The sequence below is a fragment of the Dicentrarchus labrax genome, unplaced genomic scaffold (genome assembly GCF_905237075.1).
Source record: "Dicentrarchus labrax unplaced genomic scaffold, dlabrax2021, whole genome shotgun sequence".
Classification (NCBI taxonomy): Eukaryota; Metazoa; Chordata; class Actinopteri; family Moronidae; genus Dicentrarchus; species Dicentrarchus labrax.
The window spans coordinates 12,067,913-12,088,759 of NW_026136706.1; the positions used below are offsets into that span (position 1 = coordinate 12,067,913).

General features: G+C 41.0%; 1 protein-coding gene across 2 annotated transcripts; it reads left to right on the forward strand.

Moving 5' to 3' along the window:
- The first annotated feature begins 524 nt into the window (after nt 1-524).
- On the forward strand, nt 525-20,065 carry kansl1l (KAT8 regulatory NSL complex subunit 1-like). 2 transcript variants are annotated; one of them, XM_051403937.1, is made up of 16 exons: nt 525-779; nt 1,556-2,699; nt 6,642-6,780; nt 7,264-7,416; nt 8,334-8,437; nt 9,027-9,201; nt 10,284-10,440; nt 11,457-11,588; nt 13,505-13,651; nt 14,460-14,560; nt 14,963-15,075; nt 15,558-15,630; nt 15,735-15,847; nt 16,503-16,623; nt 17,449-17,694; nt 18,145-20,065. In XM_051403937.1, exons 2-15 carry the CDS (start codon nt 1,603-1,605, stop codon nt 17,665-17,667), a joined length of 2,844 nt encoding a protein of 947 aa, XP_051259897.1. In that variant the 5' UTR covers nt 525-779; nt 1,556-1,602; the 3' UTR covers nt 17,668-17,694; nt 18,145-20,065. The 2 variants fall into 2 exon arrangements, 1 of the variants encoding a protein (XP_051259897.1); XR_007885238.1 differs by lacking the exons at nt 15,558-15,630; nt 17,449-17,694; nt 18,145-20,065.
- Nucleotides 20,066-20,847: the final 782 nt, after the last annotated feature.

The window sequence follows — 20,847 nt, forward strand, 5'->3', positions numbered from 1 at the left end:
TGTACTGTAATTATTGTATATGTTATAATATATGTATCTCATAGCTCGAAGAATTATGAGATCTACAGGTCTTATCTCAAAATAACGAGATCCCAAAGTTAAAATTCTGAAATGACATATTTTTCTTGTAATTATCAGATAACTTTGGATTTTCTTGGAATTACGAGTTAATTTCAATGTGATTAAAACCATCTTTTCTGCCATCATTTTGAAATTAAGTGTTGTTAATTATTAAATGCTACATAAAAAATGTACAAGATACACTTCTCACCAACACATGCAACAAGTTAGGAACATGTCGAGACCAGATTGGCTCTTTCCTGTACAGTCAAAACCCCATCTTTTCTCAATGTAACGAAATGAAGAAGATTTTATTGAAGGCAAAAATTGTGTTTGGAAAATGGAATAATCTTTCACTCTGAGTGCTCACAATTCTGAGCTTCCGAGGAGGTCGTGAAGGCATCCTGACTGTGGTCCGGCCCCTCCCCGCTCGGATGTATTCCGTGGTCTCGGCGGTTGATGAGTGCAGGAGAGGGGAGGCATAATGTCAGTTGAAAGGTAGAGGAGGAGATTCATCGATGTTACTCTGGGCGAAATAAAAGTCTCCGTTGGTTTGCCAGATAAACCAGCCGCATCTGAGTTTCCTAACAAAAAAAAAAAAGGATCAGCAAAGGGTTGGGGTGGTGGGAGAGGGAGGGGAAAGAAAAGAGAAAGATTAAATGAGATTGGAATAAACTGGGATAAACGATGTTAAGTCAACGGCTCACCTCCGTGGTCAGGTGAGTAACGTTAAACGAGAGGACTTTCTGTGAGTGTTAACGGCGACCAACCGTTATTGGACACGGTTTTTTTTTTTTTGCTAACGTTAGCATCGAGCTATTACACGGTTGAAGTGTCTTTAATTTGCTTTGATACGGACCGTGGATGTAACGTTACGGTGCAGACCCTCTGAATCCGCCCACTACACCTTAGCAGTTAACAGTTAGTTGACGTGGAGTTGTCTTAACATCAGACAGAGACTAAATGTTCATGTTCATTTTAAACTAACCTATCGTATAAATCCCGTTTTATTCTGGATCTTCTTTAACGTTTGTTGGGTTTTTTTTTTTTTTTGTTGTAGTTTCAGATCACTTCAAAGCGGACGGGAATCTGCGTTAAAACAGCAGTTAAATGATCCGTTAGTTTACCGTAGGTTAACTTTAACGTTAAAACAGAGAGAGAAATAACGTTAGAGCAAATGAGCAGGAATAAAAAGAAAAATATGTGTGTCATCACTAAAATATGTGCCCGATAACAGGGCGCTGCTAACATGAGTTCACTAGTTTTAGCTCCACCAGCTTAAAGATCAGTTATTGGACGTGGATGTCTGTTTTTTCCTATCATTAAATCATTGTAGTTTATCTCCAGTTGTTCTAACAAGTGACTTAGATTTTAGTCTAAGTATTCCTAGATTATATTTTACAAATCTGTGTAGAATTCTGTTTAAAATTATGGTGGGATTAGTAATTTATAGTAATTTAGGGGTTGTTGTTTTTTTTTTCTTTTTTGCTGTCAGGTGATTTTGCCATGGCTACCTAGAGCACCAGTGGTTCAGAAAGTGGCATGGCCCCAGCCCTGACCAAAATCCTGAAAGACGGCCATGGCGTCCACCTGTCCTCGCCTCCTGCCATTGTCAGAATGGACTCAGATGGGAGAGCCGTGTGCAATACTGATCTGGAGTCTCAGATGAGATCGACGGATGATGCTGACCTCCAGAAGATGTGGCTGAACCTTTCCTTGTTTCCCTCTCTGGACTCCTGTCTCCCCGTGAGCCCCCTGGACGTCCCTGCCAACGCTGTGCTTTCCCCGTGTTTGCAGGCGTCTTCCAGCCAGTGTGAGACGGTGCTGCTCCCCAGCCCTGCTTCCCTCCTCAGCCTCCTTTCCTTCAGTAAAGGCCTGATAGATTCTCATCAGGTGGCCTCTGTCTTCCCAGGTGTACCAGACATGTTTTTAGTCCCTGTCCCCGAGCACAATAGCCAAGAGGCTTGTCTGCTGCATGGACACAGTGCTGCTCCTGAATGTGGGCCAGATGGTGGTGATGTGCATCACTCCCCTCTTAGCCTCACCATTGTTCCTCCTTCATATTCCCACGGGGAGGTAAAGTATCAGGGCTACACTCCCTTCTTTGCATCCCCACATACGTTGACCCAGGAGAAGGTGACTGAAATGGGCTGCCCCCCTCCATCTGCAATGCATCCTAGCATTGGCAGGGTGAACCATGACCAGCTGGCCTCCAGAGCTGTGCTGGAGGAGGCCGTGAAGGAGCAGCTCTCCAGGCAGGCAGGGCTGCATGGCCGAGCTCAGAGGCTGCAGAGGAGATTGCAAGCCCTGCTAGGAGAGCACGCTTTGCTACACTGCAGCCAACAGCTGGAGGGGCTGAAAAGGCACTGTCAACTCGGAAGTGTGTCTCTTGACAGCCTGGACTCCATACATCCTGGTTTACTACCTCCAGAAGTGGGCTGTCAACCCCATTTGTCCTGGCTGGAATCCTCCACAGCCTCGTTTTCCTTCGCAGAGCTCAGAGATTTCAGCTGCTCTGGCCAGGCGGTGCTGAGAGGCCTGCAGGAGGCTTTGGACTCTGAGGCCACGGCCAGTAGCAGCTCAGATGAGGAGCAAGAGGACTTCAGGAAGATTCACAGCAAAGTCAAGACTTCCCCTGTGTGAGTATCCTGCAAGTGGAAGTACTTTATATATAGCTGCATGTGGTTTGTGAAAATATGCACACTAATCAACAAGGCTAAAATAATAAAGCACTGAAACGGAGCTTCTAGAGAAAGAAGTATACCAAAATGCTGAAGTATATGACTCAAAACAAAACCAATAAATAGCTGCTAAGAATCTGAAAAAATATAACTTGCACAATGATTCAAGTTTTGTTGTTTCATGAGTTGTGGGCCGCTTTGAAATTGGGGTCTGTTTCTTATTTTGAACTTTGGAGCCACGGTGAATATGTGGCTCTCACAGCTGGTTATTACAGCTAAATAAACAAGCTACAAAGGAGAGACTTTAAAAACCCCCTGAACCATGTATCCTGATTATCAAGTCAAGGTGAATCATATCATTTCACACAGTGTCACACAGTTATCAGCCAGTGTTGAGAAAAACAATAAGAAATCATTTCACTAACATCCCTGGTGTTTTACTGCCAAAAGATTTTGTTGTGCTTTGCTGGGATTTGGTTGCCAGAAGCCAGCTGTGGTTCACACTGGAGCTATTGGCCTTGTTTTAATTCAGGCAAGTTTGGAGTACACAGACGTAGACTCTCACTCTAGGCAACCTTTCAGTTCAGGATAATAAAAAGACACTGCAAAGAAAGTGAGAGGGACCTGATTTCAAAAGAGGTACAAATATGGTGCCAATTGGAGAGAATGAGCATATTTATGTGACATGACAAGAAGGGGAGTATTTAAATCATGCACATCTACAAATGTCAGGGATGAGTCAAGAAGTCCAAGTTTTATTTCAGGTTTTGGAAAGACAGCTTTCTTAGTGTGAGAGGTCCACTGTGCCTCGGCAGTGTCAGACACTTTTACTTGGCCCTCAGTGAAGTTTACAGTGTGGCTGACATAAGTACAAGTTTTGTCCTCCCAGCTGTGGAGAGTGTGATGACATTTTTTAGCCATGCACACACACACACACACACACACACACACACACACATTCTCTTTCCATGCTTCAGTCATAACACATTCAACAGACTCGCAGCTCCCTTTGCCCACAGGCTAGGAAATAAACACAAGACATGCCAGCAAGCCTGTAACATGCCAGCCAATCTGTGCCATAGTGCTCCTCCTTCTTCCTAGCAAAAATACTTTTGAAGTGTGTGCCAGTGCGTGTGGTGTGGATGGGCGGTGCTCTGGTGTGCTTGTGTCCTTGCTCAAAGTGAGTTGTATTGCCTCGGGAGAGGAAAGAAGATTGTGCGATTATGTGTTGTGACGTCCTGTAACCAGTAATAAAAAGACACAACACAGTATCACCTTGCAAAAAAAAAAATTGTGCACATTCCAAAGCATGATGAGAATTATACTTATATTTTACCAGTTTAGATTATCATGCACCGTTCTGGGTAATATTGTGGCAGATGTCCACAAATAAATATGTTAATGGGAAACACTGCAGTACAAAGAGAGCAGTAAAACCCCTGACAGCAATTAATAAACAATTACAACTACCTGAATGCACATTCTGGATTTGGTCTAGGAACAATTAGAAGAAAGAACCATTTTTTTTAAAGATTGTTTTTCTTCCTGGAGAGAGGGAACAGTCAGGGATATCCAGTAAGGGTCCTGAGCCTGAATTGATCGGCAGACCTCGATATCCGCCTTAGGCTGCTTGTCCACCAGGACATCCTGGAAAAGGAGCATTTACATTGGGCAGGATGAGAATGAAGCTCTCTCACTCAGATGGGTGTACTGCATAGTTGTTTTAGAAATTCCAGAGAAAAAGATACCCGCCCCTGTCCACGTAATGCTTATTCTATGATTTTAAAATGAAACTGATAAGTATAACCAACTTGCACAACAACTGAGGGATTTGAGCCTGAGCTGTGTAGATGGTCAGTTTCATTCTTTTTGTGCCATGTTACCATCCTCGTGTTACCCAGGTTAATACACTTCCTGTGGGGACATCAGTGTTAGGGCAGGAGGGGTAACATGCTGGTGTTGGCTTTAGTCCAATTAGACCTTTCTATTTGGACTCAAGTCATGTCTGGTTTAAGTGCAGTGTCATTTACTTCTTCAGTTAGATTTAGTTCTTCAACCCGTCTGTTTGTTTCCTATGGTGTCTGAGTCAGTGCAATAAACAGGAGCCATTTACAAAACTGGGGCATGTTTATTAGTGCTGAGAACAGGATTGAGAAAGGGTGTGTTTTATATGTGTGTAGTGGATGTGTGTCTTTTTTATTTGGCCAGATTCAGTCATCTTGGAAGTGTCAGCTTGCCTTTTGTATAAGTCTGTTGAACAATGCTCTGCTCTTTACCCGTAAACCTCCCCCGGGGAGTTTTTTATGGCAAGTTCCTCCTTGAAGAGGATATCTCCTTGCTGGAGAGGGTACGGGTCGTTGCCCTCGTTTAGAAAATGTGGAAATAGTTGGCCTTTAACATTGTAAGTATGAACTTATAAAGCGGTGACATGGTTTGACTTTGAAACCACGTGTCCACATTGCTCATTTTCTGCACGGGCAGGAGGCCTTCACACTTCCAGCTGTTGCTCATTTTCAGATTTCAGTACGTCTGTAATTTCAAATATACTCTATGGGAGTATTTGTGAAAGGCTACATGTTGGAAAGTTTCCATGCAGGACACACCCAAAAGCCCTAACGCCTCTGCAAGAGCCAAGAAACACTAACAGGAGAACTCGTAACCCCAGAACTACTTGCTGGGGCTGGCCATCCATTCAACCAGGATTTGGCTTAAAAGAAACCCAAACTGTGGAGGGTAGCCAGCGGGTTGCTAGACCCCACACCTAATTCAGAATTCTTAATATGTTCATGAAAAATATGTGTGTAAATATGTAGTTTGTGAACTTGCACAGGTTTAAAGCAACTTTTCCTCTCCCATCCTCTCCTCCCAACTCGCCTACTGCTTGGCAAATATTCCAGGAATTTTCTCATTATACAGTTGGAAAGAGCTGCAGGGTCATTGTCTCTCTGGAGGAAAGAGAGAACCTACTTCTTAACAAACATATATAAGCTTTGGGTTGAGTGAAACTATATATAGCCAACTACATGCTTTGTTTTCATTTGCAAAGTTCTCCTTCATATCGACCAGAAACTGGCTGCTGTGATCAGGCAAGCAAACAACATTTTGCATATTTGACATATATATAACCTTGATGCTGATATTAAAATGACTACCTCCTATTACCAAAGGGCATTGTCAGATACTCTGTGTAGCCGCTTGCTGACTGGTCTAACCTTTCTGTGTGAAGTGGGGGAGTCCCCCCTGTCCTAGCCAGGGTCCAAGAGCGCTGCCATAGCAACTATTGCCCTGCTGAAGCCAGCCAACCAACCGCACGCACGCACGCACGCACGCACGCACGCACGCACGCACGCACACACGCACACACACACACACACACACAGAAGATAAATGCTAACTGAGCAGGTTAGTACCATGGAAACATACTATAGATACACAACACCACACAAATCAACACTGTTTGACTCTGTGGCCTAGATAAGCTTTTGTGCTCTTAGGATGCTAAACCGTTTACACACTATAAGGCAACTAAAATAGGTCATGTGATGACAGTGCTGCATTACCAATGTGTGAATTGACAAATGGTTTGGACCGTCAGTTATCTCTTTGTCCTCCTCTCCTTTTTGTGTTACTTTTCTCTCTGGTGGTGACACACATTTTCCTGATTATGATTCTTAAGCTAACCTCTTCATACACTTCCAGTGGTTGAGTGTAGTGGCCATACAAGATTTTATGACTTATGTCTTTAAATTTCCAAAGCGCAGAGAATGATCGTCTGGTGAAGTCGTAATGTATCAGTGTTTTAAAGCATTTGATAGAAATTAATACATTGCTATAATACTACTGTACATGGGTCTGACTCTCCTTTTCTGTCATCTATCACCCTGCCCCACCTGTCAACAGTGGCAGCTGTGAGGGGCGGTGGTTGGAAGAGAGAGCGGAGCTGGGCAGCAGATGGAGCTGGTTGCAGCTGCGTGTGGCCGAGCTGGAGGGGAGGACACAACAACTGGTGGAGCTCCACAAGCACATCCGCTCTTCCAAGGTAAGACAGAGTTCTCTGTAACCCCCCCCCATAAAGGGCAGTTGACATAATGTATAAACTGGCAGTCATGGAGGGCTTTTATTTAAGGCTTAGATAGGCCTTGATACAAGTCAGTTTTGTGTAAGAAAATATATATAAAATATGTAGGGTCAGCCAACTTTTCTGTTTCCCTGTAACAATGTAGCAGTCACATTTAGTTAAGTACATTAAATAATGCATACTATGAAAAGTTTCAATAATAAGAACATGTGATATACAGGATCAATAGATTAGACTTTAGGTTCAATGCATAGCAGTGTTAAAAAATCTAAAATATGGTGTCTCTCTAATTTTAATAAATCATTGAAATGTCCAAAGTCATTTGGTGGTGGGTTAGTGTTAAAAGGTTAACTCACGTTATTTGTGTGTGTGTGTGTGTGTGTGTGTGTGTGTGTGTGTGTGTGTGTGTGTGTGTGTGTGTGTGTGTGTGTATGTGTCTCTAAGGGTGGTGTGGTACTTGCAGAGTCCCAGCCACTGACAGACAGACAGATTCAGCATACCCTGCTGAGAGAGATGGCGGGGTTATCCTGCACAGCCTCGGATGCTGACAATGAACCCTGCAGCCCCACGCGGCTCCTGCATAACATAGAGAGACAGGTAGGATGGAGGAACTGGTACACACACACACACACACACACACACACACACACACACACACACACACTATAATACTGGGTGTGTGAAGAGTCTGGAATCAATAGGGTTAGTAATCTACAACTCAATATATCAGAATATCCTTTTAAAGCTTATTGCTTTGTATAAAAGCACAGGATATTGTGTATCTGTAATGTTATATCCCGGTGCCAGGTTGAGAAGATTTAACTAATTAATTATGGTATGCATGCTGTTCCTGTGTGTTATTATGCTAAATTCCTGCTGCTTTATGAAGCCTGCAGGAAAAGACCTTGTTCATCCTTCCAGCTTTAGAGGGAGAGATGATGCTGCGATTTATCTGTTAATCTAACACAGTACAGACTGCTTCAATGACATTAAAAGCTGTACCTAAGATGTGCATTTGAATCTGTTCTATTTTTAAAAATGTGAAAGAGAGACGATTGTATTGTATTGTACACCAACCACCTTGTGTTGTGTGTTCCAATTCCTGTGTACATTGTACATTTGGCAAATAAATCAATTCTGATTCTGCTATGTGCTGTCTAAAATCAGAACTGTGTATGTATTGGGGAGCATTGGGCATGTATGAGCAACATCAAGCTCAGCAGCTGCATTGAAGACACTAAATAAATCATTAATAACCATCAATAATCAGTCATCATAAGAACAAAAGTAGAAAAATAAGACAGAGGCTAAAATAACAAGAATTATCCTTTAGCGCCGCACCAGGCAAATTTGATTGGTAGCATTAATAGCAGAGCGGTATGAATAAAATTAGCTAATAAAAAGATTACTCACATGTACTCACTCACTGTTACCACAGACATGGATTGTATTTCACAATAAAGCTTAATGTGCCACTTGTGAAAAGCATTATATGGACGATGTCTTCATTGCAGAGTGCTCAGCTCAACCACATTGTCAACAGTCTGATGCCTCCTCTCAGCTTCTCGCCGCTATCAAAACAACCACACACCTGCAGGGGCAAGAGAGCCTTCACAAGGTAGAGGACACACACACACACACACACACACACACACACACACACACACACACACACACACACACACACACATCTAATACTGTAACTATCTGAGCATGGCAATGTAAGAGTTTATCACACCTACAATGGGATATTCCGCAGCATATAGACTAAATAGATGACAGATCATAGAAGTTAGTTAGTTAATTAAAGCAAACACTTTAGCTGGGTTGGCAAGAACATAAAAAAATCATCAAATATAATAAATAAAACAGAAAAACTTCTCATTTAGGCCTAAGGCTAAGGTATTAAGGTTTAAAGCGCACTGCCTGTTTCTAAAGTAACCCAGTGAAACAGACTGGTCGGTCTCCACCATCTGGCCCAACTTGAATCATCCCTTCATGTCTTTCCTTCCTGCTGCCTTTTAACTCCCTCTGTCTGTCTGTGAAGATAAAAGCCACATGATAAAAAAAAAAGGCTTGTTTATGCATGTAACAAGGGGTTATAAGTAGGTAACATATTGAAAAATGTGTTTTTTTGCTTAGTACTTGTGATCTTGGCATGAATCATATCCCTGACATTTCCATGACCTCATCTGATCTCCCTGCAGCGGTCAGAAAGGAGACTCTGTTTTTGTGCCCGGGAGCTCTAAGAGAAGGAGACCGGGGACCAGGAGCCTCTTTAAAGCTGATTTGTCATGCGTGTGTGCCCGGACCCGACCCCTGGTCACCTACCACAAACCCAGACTGTTCGCTTTCAGCACCTACATCCCCAGCAGGACAAAGGTTGGCCACATGCCGTCTCCTTCATTTCCCAGTCTGTCCGTCTGAACCATTTACACACACACAACTGTCAAAGCACAAAGGCACACACTCTATGACATTCATCTGTAAATGTGATAATGTGTATAGATGGTTACGCAGACGTGGACACATTTATCATGATTCCTATAATTACAGTAGCTAGCGGGCATGTGGACGCTAAAATGTGGTGGTCCCGTTTTCATTCTCTATTCTGCAGAGGTGACACTAAAAACAGCAATGAAGATGACACCAGCACTATGCCAAATGACTGTGTCGCTGTCCAGATTTACTGGTTGACGGTTGATCAAAGTGTGTCAATGCGTGGAAGTTGTAAAACATATTCACTAATTTGTTTAATTAGAATTATTGACATATACATGTCAAATGCAGCTTCGTGCAGTTGCTCTTAGTCAGGCTTCAGGGGTGGAATGCCGTATCACTAAAATAGGTCCTCAAATTAAACGGGAATTAATGTTTAAAGCCGGACACCTGCTTTTAATTAAACAATAATATCTCTTGGATTAGCATCAAATAAACAAGTGCATGTGATTATTTAAAAGCTCAAGCCTTTGTTTATCCTGGGGACATGGCATAGTGCTATGTTCTTACTGGCAGTAAAAGCAGGAGGGTAGTGGTAGAAGTGGCTGGCTTTGCTCTGTTTAGCTTCACACAGTTCTAGTAATAGGAACTGATATCATTGTACAATTATATACATATGTGCAAAACATTTTTCTGATAAACATAGTGGAGCGTTTAGATGCTCAACATCTGGCTGAACACTACTGTTCTAGCAGATTAGAGCAATTGTAGCCATTGTAATAAGAGGAGCACCAAGCTGCCAACACAATTGTGTTATTGCCAAATGACAAGAAAAGGCCTTCAACGACATAATTACTTTAATCACTGTACTTAGGCAAAGAGCAGCTTCCTTATGACTTACCCATACCCTTATGACTCATACTCTAACATAACACAAAGAGAAAGTCAAGTTGATAGTCTATTAACTGTTTAGCACTATGTAAAAAAATAACTTTCTCTCTTCTTGTCTTTTCTCTGTGCTTCAGGACTCGGGGAAGTCCACGTCTACCCTCTCCTCCTCTCTCTCATCACCTTCCTGTTCACGTTGTTCATCTTGTGATCCTGTAGTACTGTGCTCTGATCCTAACTGCAGCTTCAGTAGGGCCCTAACATCCAGGGCCCCCAGCTTGTCTCTCTCAGTTGGTAGGAAAAACATCAACATATTTAACATGGATAGTGTGTAAAGGCTTAACAATCTAAAACCTGTTGCAAGCAGAGTAAACTTGAGTAGGCTTAGCAATGTGTTTCTGTTGAAAGAAATGTGTAATGCTTAGCTCCATATTTGGCCTGCTAGACTTACTCTGAGGTGCAACACACACTGGCCACATTGGATCACATCTGTTGCACACTGGACGTGCCACACTAATAGTGGCAGCTGGCTGTTCCATTCCGGGGAGCGAATGTGATAAAATTGCTGCTTTTCAGGCTTTGATGCTGTTCAACATCATGTGGTTCCTAGCATGTCAGATACCCCACTAGGTCTGTTGTGTTAAATACAAAGGTGGTAGAAGTGGGGAATGGATAAAGGAGGAGACACAAAGGAGGCAGATTGGAAACTGATGAAAATGTCACTCACCCACCACTCTGTCAATTTCCTGTCAGTTTGAATGATCTTATTCTCCCTTTGTCAATAACAGAAGAAGACTGTCTGTCAAGGGAACGTCACCTAAAATAACAGCCTGGCAACAAACATCTTATCACAGTTGATCGTAGCTAAAATAGAATGCGATTACATAAACAGATAAAGCAAGCAGGAGATGGAAATATTGGCTAATGACATGGAGAATAATGACTAATGATGTAACTATGGTAGCAGTTTGTGCAGGGTCACAACACAACGCACAGGCACTGTGCAAGTGATTTACTGTATCACTGTTTTTTATTTAAAAGGTAGATCCACGTGTCAGTCCATTAATTCCTGTCTCTCGTTCCTTCATTATCTCTGCCTCTCTCCTTCTTTTCTCCAAATACATCTGTTGGAGTTCTGTTTGAATCTGGCAACTGGTAAACAGAACAGCAGCGTTCGCTAATGCATCAAGATGCTGCCAATACAAATAGATATGGTGGCCGGTGTGTGTTGCCCCTGATTGCATGCTTGCATTTAGAGATTTACTGAGTACAAATCGTGGATTGCTTGAAATTGTGTCCTCTCCTTCCAGACACTCCTCTGTCCCACCACTTAAAGAAAACCCTGGCCAGAGAAGAATGGTCCCAGAGGCCTTTGGTTGTCAATGTCCAACCATCCAGAGCAGCGCACTACAATAGACGCAGCTCCACACCACTGCACAACAGTAAGATCCTGTCCTTTACCAGTATTGATTACCCTGTTCTATGGTGCTCTCCTCTCTTACATTCTGCTTAGTCTACTCTCTGCAAAGGCACTGAATTTACACTTTTTTCTATGCCATGTACTGAGCCAATGTGTTTAAGTGTTGCTCGTGAGTGGGGCAAAAAAGTGTTACCGTTACCCGCTGTGCATAGTCAAATGATGAGTAAGATGACAGGAAGGCAGAGGTGCTATTTAAAAGGCCGCACCTGCATTCTTGTTGTTATTCATCTCGTAGACAGGAGCCTCACTGGCTTTTGATCCACTTGTCTTGCTGTGGTGGAGCTGTAATGAAGTCTGTTTTTTGAAGTCAATGGTAATTTGATATTGATGCAAAGTCAACACTACTTGCTGCAGCTTCACTGTAAAAACCTTTCCACAGTGTCTTTTATTAGAATTACTATTGTTCTGGCACTTGGTTCCTAATTTGATTAAGCATAGCAAGGAATAATGTGAATTATTTGTACTTAATAAATCGTTTTTTATTTTCCATTCCAAGTAAGTTAATTAGTTACATAAGCACAACATAATAGGTTTAAATTACTTTTTTTAGTTGACACTGTTTAATAATAGTAATAATTTATGACTATGTATAATTAAAAGATACAATTAATCTTGTTTAGACAGTTCTCTCATTTGGTTGTATTTAGTGAAAGCAAGCAATACCACTGTGAATAAAATGGCTGGTTCAAAATCGACCGCTGGGTCTGCTTGTTATCTCCCTGTGTGTCATCATAAGTGGCTCATAGCATGTCAGATACCCCACTGGGTCTGCATGAGGCGTCCCACTGAGAAGTAGATGGAAATAAAATCATTTGGCATTTCACCAATGTCAGTATGTGTTTTTATGTATTAGTCTAAAGCTGATGAATGATTGTTTACTTCTAGCCCTCGTATACCTCTAGTTTCTGGGCTTTAAGAGGGTCTTGCTCTCATGGTTGCCCACAGTGTATACTGATGATCTAAAGCCTTCTGTAATTAGTTAATTTAAGAAAATTGTCCCTGTTAATCCAAGAAAGGTGGAGTAAACACTATGTTTTTGATGGGTGATTGTTTTTATTTTTTGTGAGAAATACAACAGGTGGGGTGAAAAAAAGAGATTGAAAAATTGATGTGGTAGAAGTAGAGAGAGTAAAAGAGGAGACACAAAGGAAGCAGATTAGAAATGGATGAAGACGTCACTCACCCACCACTTTGTCGATTTCCTGTCGGCTTGAATGATCTTATTCTCCTTTTGTTAATAGTGAAAGAAGACTGTTGACTAAATGTCACTTAAAATAATAGTCTGGCACATGGCAACAAACCTCTTATCACAGTTGGTTGTAGCTAAAATGAGATTACGACAAAGCAAGCAGGAGACGGAAATATTGGCAAATGACATGGAGAATAATGACTAATGTCGTAACTTAATTAATAGTTAATTATGATAGCTGTTTATACAGTGTAAGAATAGCACAGGCACTACTACACAAATTATGTAAACCTAGTGGAAGTGTTTTAGTGCAGTTTATTTGATCATTTTTCACCTACTTAAGCAAAAAAGAAAAGATTTAACATGTTTTACTTTTGGCAGGCAAGTTATCTGCACTGTGATTACTTTGCTGTTTGATTTGAGCAAGGAACAGAAAGCTGAGAGGCCATCATCTGTCAAAATAATAAGACTAATGGTGAAGGATTAGCTTTTGTACACTTTAACCAAAGCGTAAAATCTCTGAGGAACTGAAGGTTAGATTGGAATGAAAGGAAATTCCTGTGGTGTATTAACTCTGTGTGTGTGTGTGTGTGTGTGTGTGTGTGTGTGTGTGTGTGTGTGTGTGTGTGTGTGTGTGTGTGTGTGTGTGTGTGTGTGTGTGTGTGTGTGTGTGTGTGTGTGAATTATAGGTCACAAATACAAGCAGCATGCAAGACATAATAAAAGCCGAGTTATGGGTCTGTCACCAATCGGGACAGTAGGGTCTGCTCAGAGTCAACACAGGAGAGCCAATCAAAGAAAAAGGAAGAGAAGACACATCCACAGGCTGAGAGAAGGTGTGTGTATGCAAGTGTATGTTCACCCTGTATTCTGGAGCTGCGGTTCATTAGTCGTTCAACATGCCCTCGTTGACTTTCCCTCTGCACTTGCCCTCGGGGGAAATCCCCCATCGCCTTGACAAGTGTCATTCTGTTTCTGTGGAAAACTCAAGTGCAGTTTCATGTCCTATCTGCTATGACATCAACGGGCTGCTGTTTTACAGTATTTAAAACATATTGTGATTGGAAAAAAAAAAATGTCAGCGCAAACAACCTACAAGTGTAAGTAACACTATTGAGATAATCAGAGTAATCATAAATTCCAATAAATTGCAAGTACTTAACTAGAATGTTACAATTACCCATTGTTGCATTTAGAACAATCCACATTACTGAATTATACAGTTTTGCTCACTTTTTCACATTGTAGCAATGTTAATACCCCACACAATAGTGATTGTTTATGTTATTATGGTATTCAAAGGTCAGGTGGAGGAGATGGAGTTCCTCATTGAAAGGCATTAGTAGTTATTGTGAAGTACCTGCAAAGCAAAACTACTGACTACAAGAGCAAGTGAATTCCATTTAAATCCCCTGCTCCTCCACTTTCCCTCTGCTTTCCAAGTGACCTCTTATGCTGTTACGTAATACCAAGGGCTGAGGATAAGTGAATAAGGCGAAGTGGAACTACTAATGAAACGCAGCTCAGTTTTTTAGTAAATCAGTCTGTGATTGGTAAACACAACCATCTTGAACCTATCAGCCCCCCCCCGGAATTAATTACAGCATACAGAAACATATGGGAATGTGTGTGTGTTATACCCAGATAAGGAAGATGTTCTGTACCAGTTCTGTGACACCGAGGACAGTTCAGAAGAAGTGCTGGAGGAGAGCTTCACACAGGTTTCACGCAAGCAGGCCTCTCAGGTAACACACATATTTTTGAATTTGTACACTTGTGAGAACTCTCTGTGATATACATTAATGCCCAAATCCTAACCCTTACCAGACCTAACCTATCCTACACCTAATTATAACCTGTAAAACCGGGTTTTAATCATTCTTCTGGTGAGGTTGGGACCAAATCCTCACTTTCCAAACACATCCTAGGCCTCAAGGACTCTCGAGGTCTAAAAACCACAATTCCAGATATGCCTAGAGCACAAATGTTTTAGCTCTTACAGCATAAATGCAGCACAACATAAGCTCAGAGGCATCACTTGATGTGCATATGTGAAAAAGCTAGTCAGTCTACAAGCCACCTTGGTTGAATGTGTGCACCTATGTCATCTTACTCCAACTTTTAACTCGGCCATTTTTTCCTTTTAGGGCTTTGTTCGCAAACGCCAGGGAGAGAGTGTGTACAACATCAACAACATTGTCATCCCCATGTCAGTGGCTAAAGTGGAAAAGCTGCAGTACAAAGACATCCTGACACCCAGGTATGGGACAGAACTGCTTCTGAAGGAGAACTCTTTAAATCCTGGTTTTGTATTTTTTCCCAAGTTTCTTAAACCAACAGCTTGACATTTGCTATGGGTTTTCCATTGTCCCCAAAACATTAATCACAATGTAAGGGCTCAAATTTTATTTCTGGTGCAAGCAAAGTCATGTTAAAGAAAAGAGTTGCAAAAAATGGAAATTGTCGCTTTTTGTCCAGTATTGATTTTGTTGATCCATCTGTAGCACCTTTAATTTAGGAAGTGCTTTACAGCGTGTGTCAATGTATTCATGACTGTATATAGTTGCTTATAAATTAAATTAACAGCATTACATTTTTTTAGGGTGTTTAATGCACATCTATTAAGATTAAATACAATGTAATGCAATGTAATTAAACCCACCACTTTTACTTGAAATAGAAAGAAACCGCTTTGTCCGCCATAATTATCTGTCACCTCAAAAAGTGTGTCTTTGGTTGCAGTTGGCGGGTAGTTGACACCCCGTCTCTGATAAACAGGGAGGCAGAGAAGGAGGAGGACAATGAGGAAGGACAGGTAGTGTCTCACCCCTGTGGAAATGAGCTCTGTATTGTGATTTGTGAAGAAGAAGAAAATATTGTCTTTATTCCACTTTGTGTGTGTGTGTTTGTGTGTTTCAGGTGGAGGATCTCATTGATGAAGTCTTTGCCCAGAGACACCTGGCCTTAGAGCAGACAGAGAAATTGCGCTGGTCATCCTGGGGAAAGAGAAAATGCTGCTCACGTCCTAAAAGGTGGAAATATAAATATATTGGCTATTGGTCTTTTTTGGCCGATTTTTGTCATTTTATTTTGCTAAATTAACTGGCTGCCACCCAAGAATGAGAGCTGCTCGGTGACAGACGTGAGAGGAAAAACAGCCGTAGAGCCAGTGTATTTTCACATCCGACTGTGGTGAATAAAGAGTTTATTTTGAGTAGTTTGGCAACAGGGAATACAGTAACAAGGTGATTCACAGAGGCTGCAAACAAGACTCTTAACTCTGGGGAAGGTGGGGACACAGCAGTGACAGACCAGAAGAGGAGAGGCATGAAGCGGGTAGAAGAGCAAGGGAGGTCGGGGGCATCAGAGAGGCAGCCAGAATATTAAGACACAGTGTTGAAAACTGCTTTATTTGAATACTGTTATATCAGGTGACACCAAATAAAATAAATGAAATAAATTCAAAATAAATTGGCTCTATTGGACGTGGTCATATTTCATGCTCATATCAGACAATAATAACAAAGAGATGGATTTGACAATTGGGTTAAATTCTGTGCTGACAGTGCAACTTTTGCTGACTTGGTTTGTTCATCTCCGTGCATGTAAATATAGCCCGTGTGAAAGTGGAGTGTTGAGTAATTTCCCAGTGAAGTTTCATGGGGTATGTTTGTTTTTTCACTCCAGATCTGGCAGCAGGTTGTCAGGCAGTGGAGGCGGGATGTGCACATCAGGAGAGGAGAGCTCTGTGGAGCTGAGTTGTGCTCAGCTGGATACCGATGAACAGCAAAGCTCAGAGGAGTGGCTGGTAAGATCAAAAGCACCACAGCTGAAGCCCCCCCAAAGTCCCCCCCTAAACGGACTGAATATCAGAGTATGATGATCCAGGTGCCATAGGAGGGAGCTCATCCTGAGTAATACACATCAATTTTCTATTGGCTTTTATAGCATGTTACTAAGTATAGTAACATGCTTTTTCTTTCCTTAAAGAGGAGACTGAGAAGCTTATAGATGGTAATTTCTCACTTTAACCCCTAAAAGATGTTTTCTGATACATCCCAGTCAAAGATAAGGCTGCGTTATTTGTATTTCAGAAGAGGGAGGACGAGTATAGAGTGGAAAAAATGGGTTGCGGTCTAATCAATACTCTCTCCCAGTCATATCGTGTCAGTTTCAAAGCGTCGATGGATGCTTGAGAGCCTACACAGATACTTGTCTCCACTCTGCTCCTGTTGCATGATTGCTCTGTACCACTTTGCTTTGATTGGAGAAGGAATGAGCTGCTACTGAACCAGATTGTCCTAATCAACCTTCTCCACACCACAAATATCCCCTACCTCACGGCTTTGCACTTCTCATGCACTCCAGCACCCATACAAACCCTGATTAAAGCTCAGACTTTGATTTTATTTTTTTTGCCCCACCTATGATACAGCGTTCAAAATCTAAATTCAATGAAGGGACCGACATGGGAAGAGCAGTTATCAGGGTTATTATTTCACAATTTAATATGTGTTGCACTGTATGAGGCAGATGCAATTCCACGCAAATGTAAGTGTGGTGGAAATTATGTTTACTTGATTTGTTGATTAATTAATAAATTCATTAATTACTGTCATCTGTCCTCCGGCAGCCTCAGACACCCTGGGAGCCCCGAGCGTTTCCTTTAGATGAGAATGAAGAAGCCCTGCTCTCTTATAACCTAGAAGAGGTCCCATCAGAGTGGTCAGAGTGGAGCTCTGCCAGCTTGACGTCGAAGAACTCCAACTCCCATCTCTCCCCAGCTCGGTCCTCTGGTGCTACGCTGCCATCTGGTGGACAAAGCAAGAGCAGAACACCTGATGGAAGCTGAGAGAGCAGTGCCTTACTTTTTTTACATGTGAGTTGGGAAATACAGCGAATTTAATTCCATTTGATCGTATAGGCATATGTCATGCTTACAAATGCTGTAACACAAGTGCCAGTACTTTTGCAGATTTTTTTTAATGCTTATTTCAGTTCAAAAGTCGGTTTAGTAAATCATTTTGAGTTATTTAGTCATTAATTTAATTATCTGTGCATCTATTCATCTGTCCAGTATGTAATTCATTGAACAAATGATTGATTAAAGTGTTAATGGATTTCTGGTTTCATTTTTCTCTGCACACATTTGTTAATTGATTAATTGACTGATGCACTAGTCATTAAGAAAGACATAATTCATTCTTAATAATTCAGAGTACAATATTTTAGTAAGTTAAACGGTCAACGGATCTCAATCAAACATTCAGTAACATTTTTTATGTTTCTAACAGTTACTCAAATGGTTATATTTGTCTTTCCTCTCCAGATCACCTCACGTCTGGGACCATGAGGAGAAAATGTACCCTGGGAAACTTTTAATCGGGATACTTTCTACATTCCACGAGTACAGTGGTGTTATTTGCTCAATACTTTGAAGCAAATGTGTTTATTTAGTTGGTATTGTAACATGTGTCACAATAGTTTGAACTTACTACTGTAGCTTTTTTCTATACCTTCAGGTTTTAATGTACAAGAGGTACTGTATGTAAAGAAATATGTACCAGCACAGCCCCACTGTAGTCTCAGGTTTGTATACTGTTTGTAGTTGTCACGTGCTATTTATTTTCACTGTTGTCTTAAAAAGTCTGTATAGAAAGACTTTAGTACATGCATATATTTATGTAATTTTACCTGATTTTCATGTGTTCTTTTTCTGTTGATGCTGTCATTTGGTTTGTATTTTTTATGAAGAAAGAAAAAACATTAGTAAACATTAACATTAGTAAACATACTGTAGTGGTGGGTGTCGTACTTTGCCAGTCTGAATGTTTTCTGAGGGCTGATTCAACTGGTTACAAACAGAGCATCTGAGTGTCGCTGGGGCAGAATATACAAAGCTCTTGACTGTTGTTTTTAGGCCCCTGCATGAAGAGGATGGGATCATTAGAAAAGCACAAACCTTTATGTATCAGAGACCTCACAGCACATGGAATTAGTTGAATTGGGGACAGAAAAGAAGAAATATATAAAAAAAGGAGGAAAATATACATGTCAGGTTTCCTCAAGACTCACAAAGTCATGCTACATCTCACAATCAGTGAAAGCTGAATGTGTAGGAAGTTGATCTTTTCAGCTTAAAGACACAAGACACAGAAAATCTAATAGAAGCTGTATGGTTTTTATGTCAGTCACGTGAAATATGTCTGCAACTTCAGCCAAATGTACTTAACTAAGAAGTCATTGGTGCAAGCTAATACTGGAAGGACAAACTAATGTGAGGTCATTTCAGTCATTTGGATGATTAACATTTATGGAGGTCACTGCTTTTTAGAGCCACAGTCCCAGTGTAACAGCTCATACTTTGATCCCATATGCATAACCTCCTCTTATAATATCCTTCACAGCTACCAGGAGGCCTGATGGGCAGATGGTGGTCAAGGTCATCCTTCTCATCCACATGTATGTGTGTCATGTGTGTGCTTTATATCAGGATGAGAGACTGGGTGCCCAGAATTAGAAACTCAAATCACATGAAATTAATTTACAGGTTAGTAATTATCTTATTCCAGGTTGGTTGGTGTGAATAGGATTTGGTTGTTAATCGAGTTTCCATTTCCGTTGCTTTAGATGTCTGTTGAGGCAAATCTTTAATTCTTTTTTTAAACAAGACCCCCCTCCCTTACTGGTGATTATTTTCTGGGTACTTAAAACACAATATTTACTGGAAAAATGTCATGTCACTTCCATTTTGGCCAGTTGCTTCTTTGCTCAGGTGCTGTGAACAAGAGACTTTGTCAGCTCTCTGTGAAACGTAAAGGAGAGTCTTCAGTCTCGCCTCTCCTGTAGGAGGTCCACCTTACTCTGCCCAGACACATCTGTCTGATTCTGATAGCTGGCAGGCAAAATGAGCCTCTGATGGCCACATGAGGGCCATGTTGCTTCTTAGAAAGCCAGCTTCAGTCGCCATTATAATTGAGTCCCTCAAGAAACTTTTAATTAAACTGGAATGAACAGAATACGCTGGTGATTGTTGGAAGATATGTATTTCTTCAACTGAGCCCAATAAATGATTGTGTATGTGTCATGGATACAACTGTTAAGAGCAGTTCTTTGTTATGTTGTATTTCTACATGCTTGTAACTGCAGACGTTGCACTCCAGAGGGTGCTCTTCCATGTCTGACATTGTATGCAACCCTGCATTGGATGCAGTAGAAAGTGATGCAACAATAAAACTATAACAACATAACAGTTTTTATACTGTTACAATTTTTACTCTACTGGGATTTTGAAATGTATGCTTTCCCATCTGTCCATACGAAACCTACTTTACAATTATATCTTTTTAAGACATATTGTGGCTGCACTGTAATGATATCTGTCCACTTCATATGAACATTATTGAGATTAAATTAAATGTAAGAGTTTATTCTGAAAAGACGGGCTGCTATTACTGTTTTTCAGCTGGTGGCAAAAAATAATAACAAATTCAACAGATATCAACTGAAACTTTTGGATAAATATTTTACTACAAGAGGTAAGTAAGATAAAATATATATATATATATTTTTGAGGTTTGTGGTGTATAACTTTAATTTGATTTATTATACCTGTGGTTTTTGTCAATGTGTACAAAAGGGGGCGCCAGTCCCCACCAGGACATTTGCCATGATCTTGCAAATCTTCTAGTTTATTGTTAGCAGCTTCAAGACCCCCAAAAACAAACTCGCAATTGTAACATTTGTCAATATTTCAAAATCCTTGTTAGTTTGTTATAGCCACTAATATATGTATTCTTTTTTTTTTTAAAGGAAGGGTTTTGCTATACTAACTAGTCTAGCTAAGATTTCTATGTAAACCCCAGCTAAAGGCAACAGATCAGTTTCTAGTCAGACATTAAATGACTATGGAGCATGCGTTATCAATTAAAACACAATGGTTTATTTTATTTATCAGCAAGAAGCAGTCAATACATTCTTATTATTCCTATCAAGTTTGATCAGGCTACAGATATCGTTAGCTAACACTGCC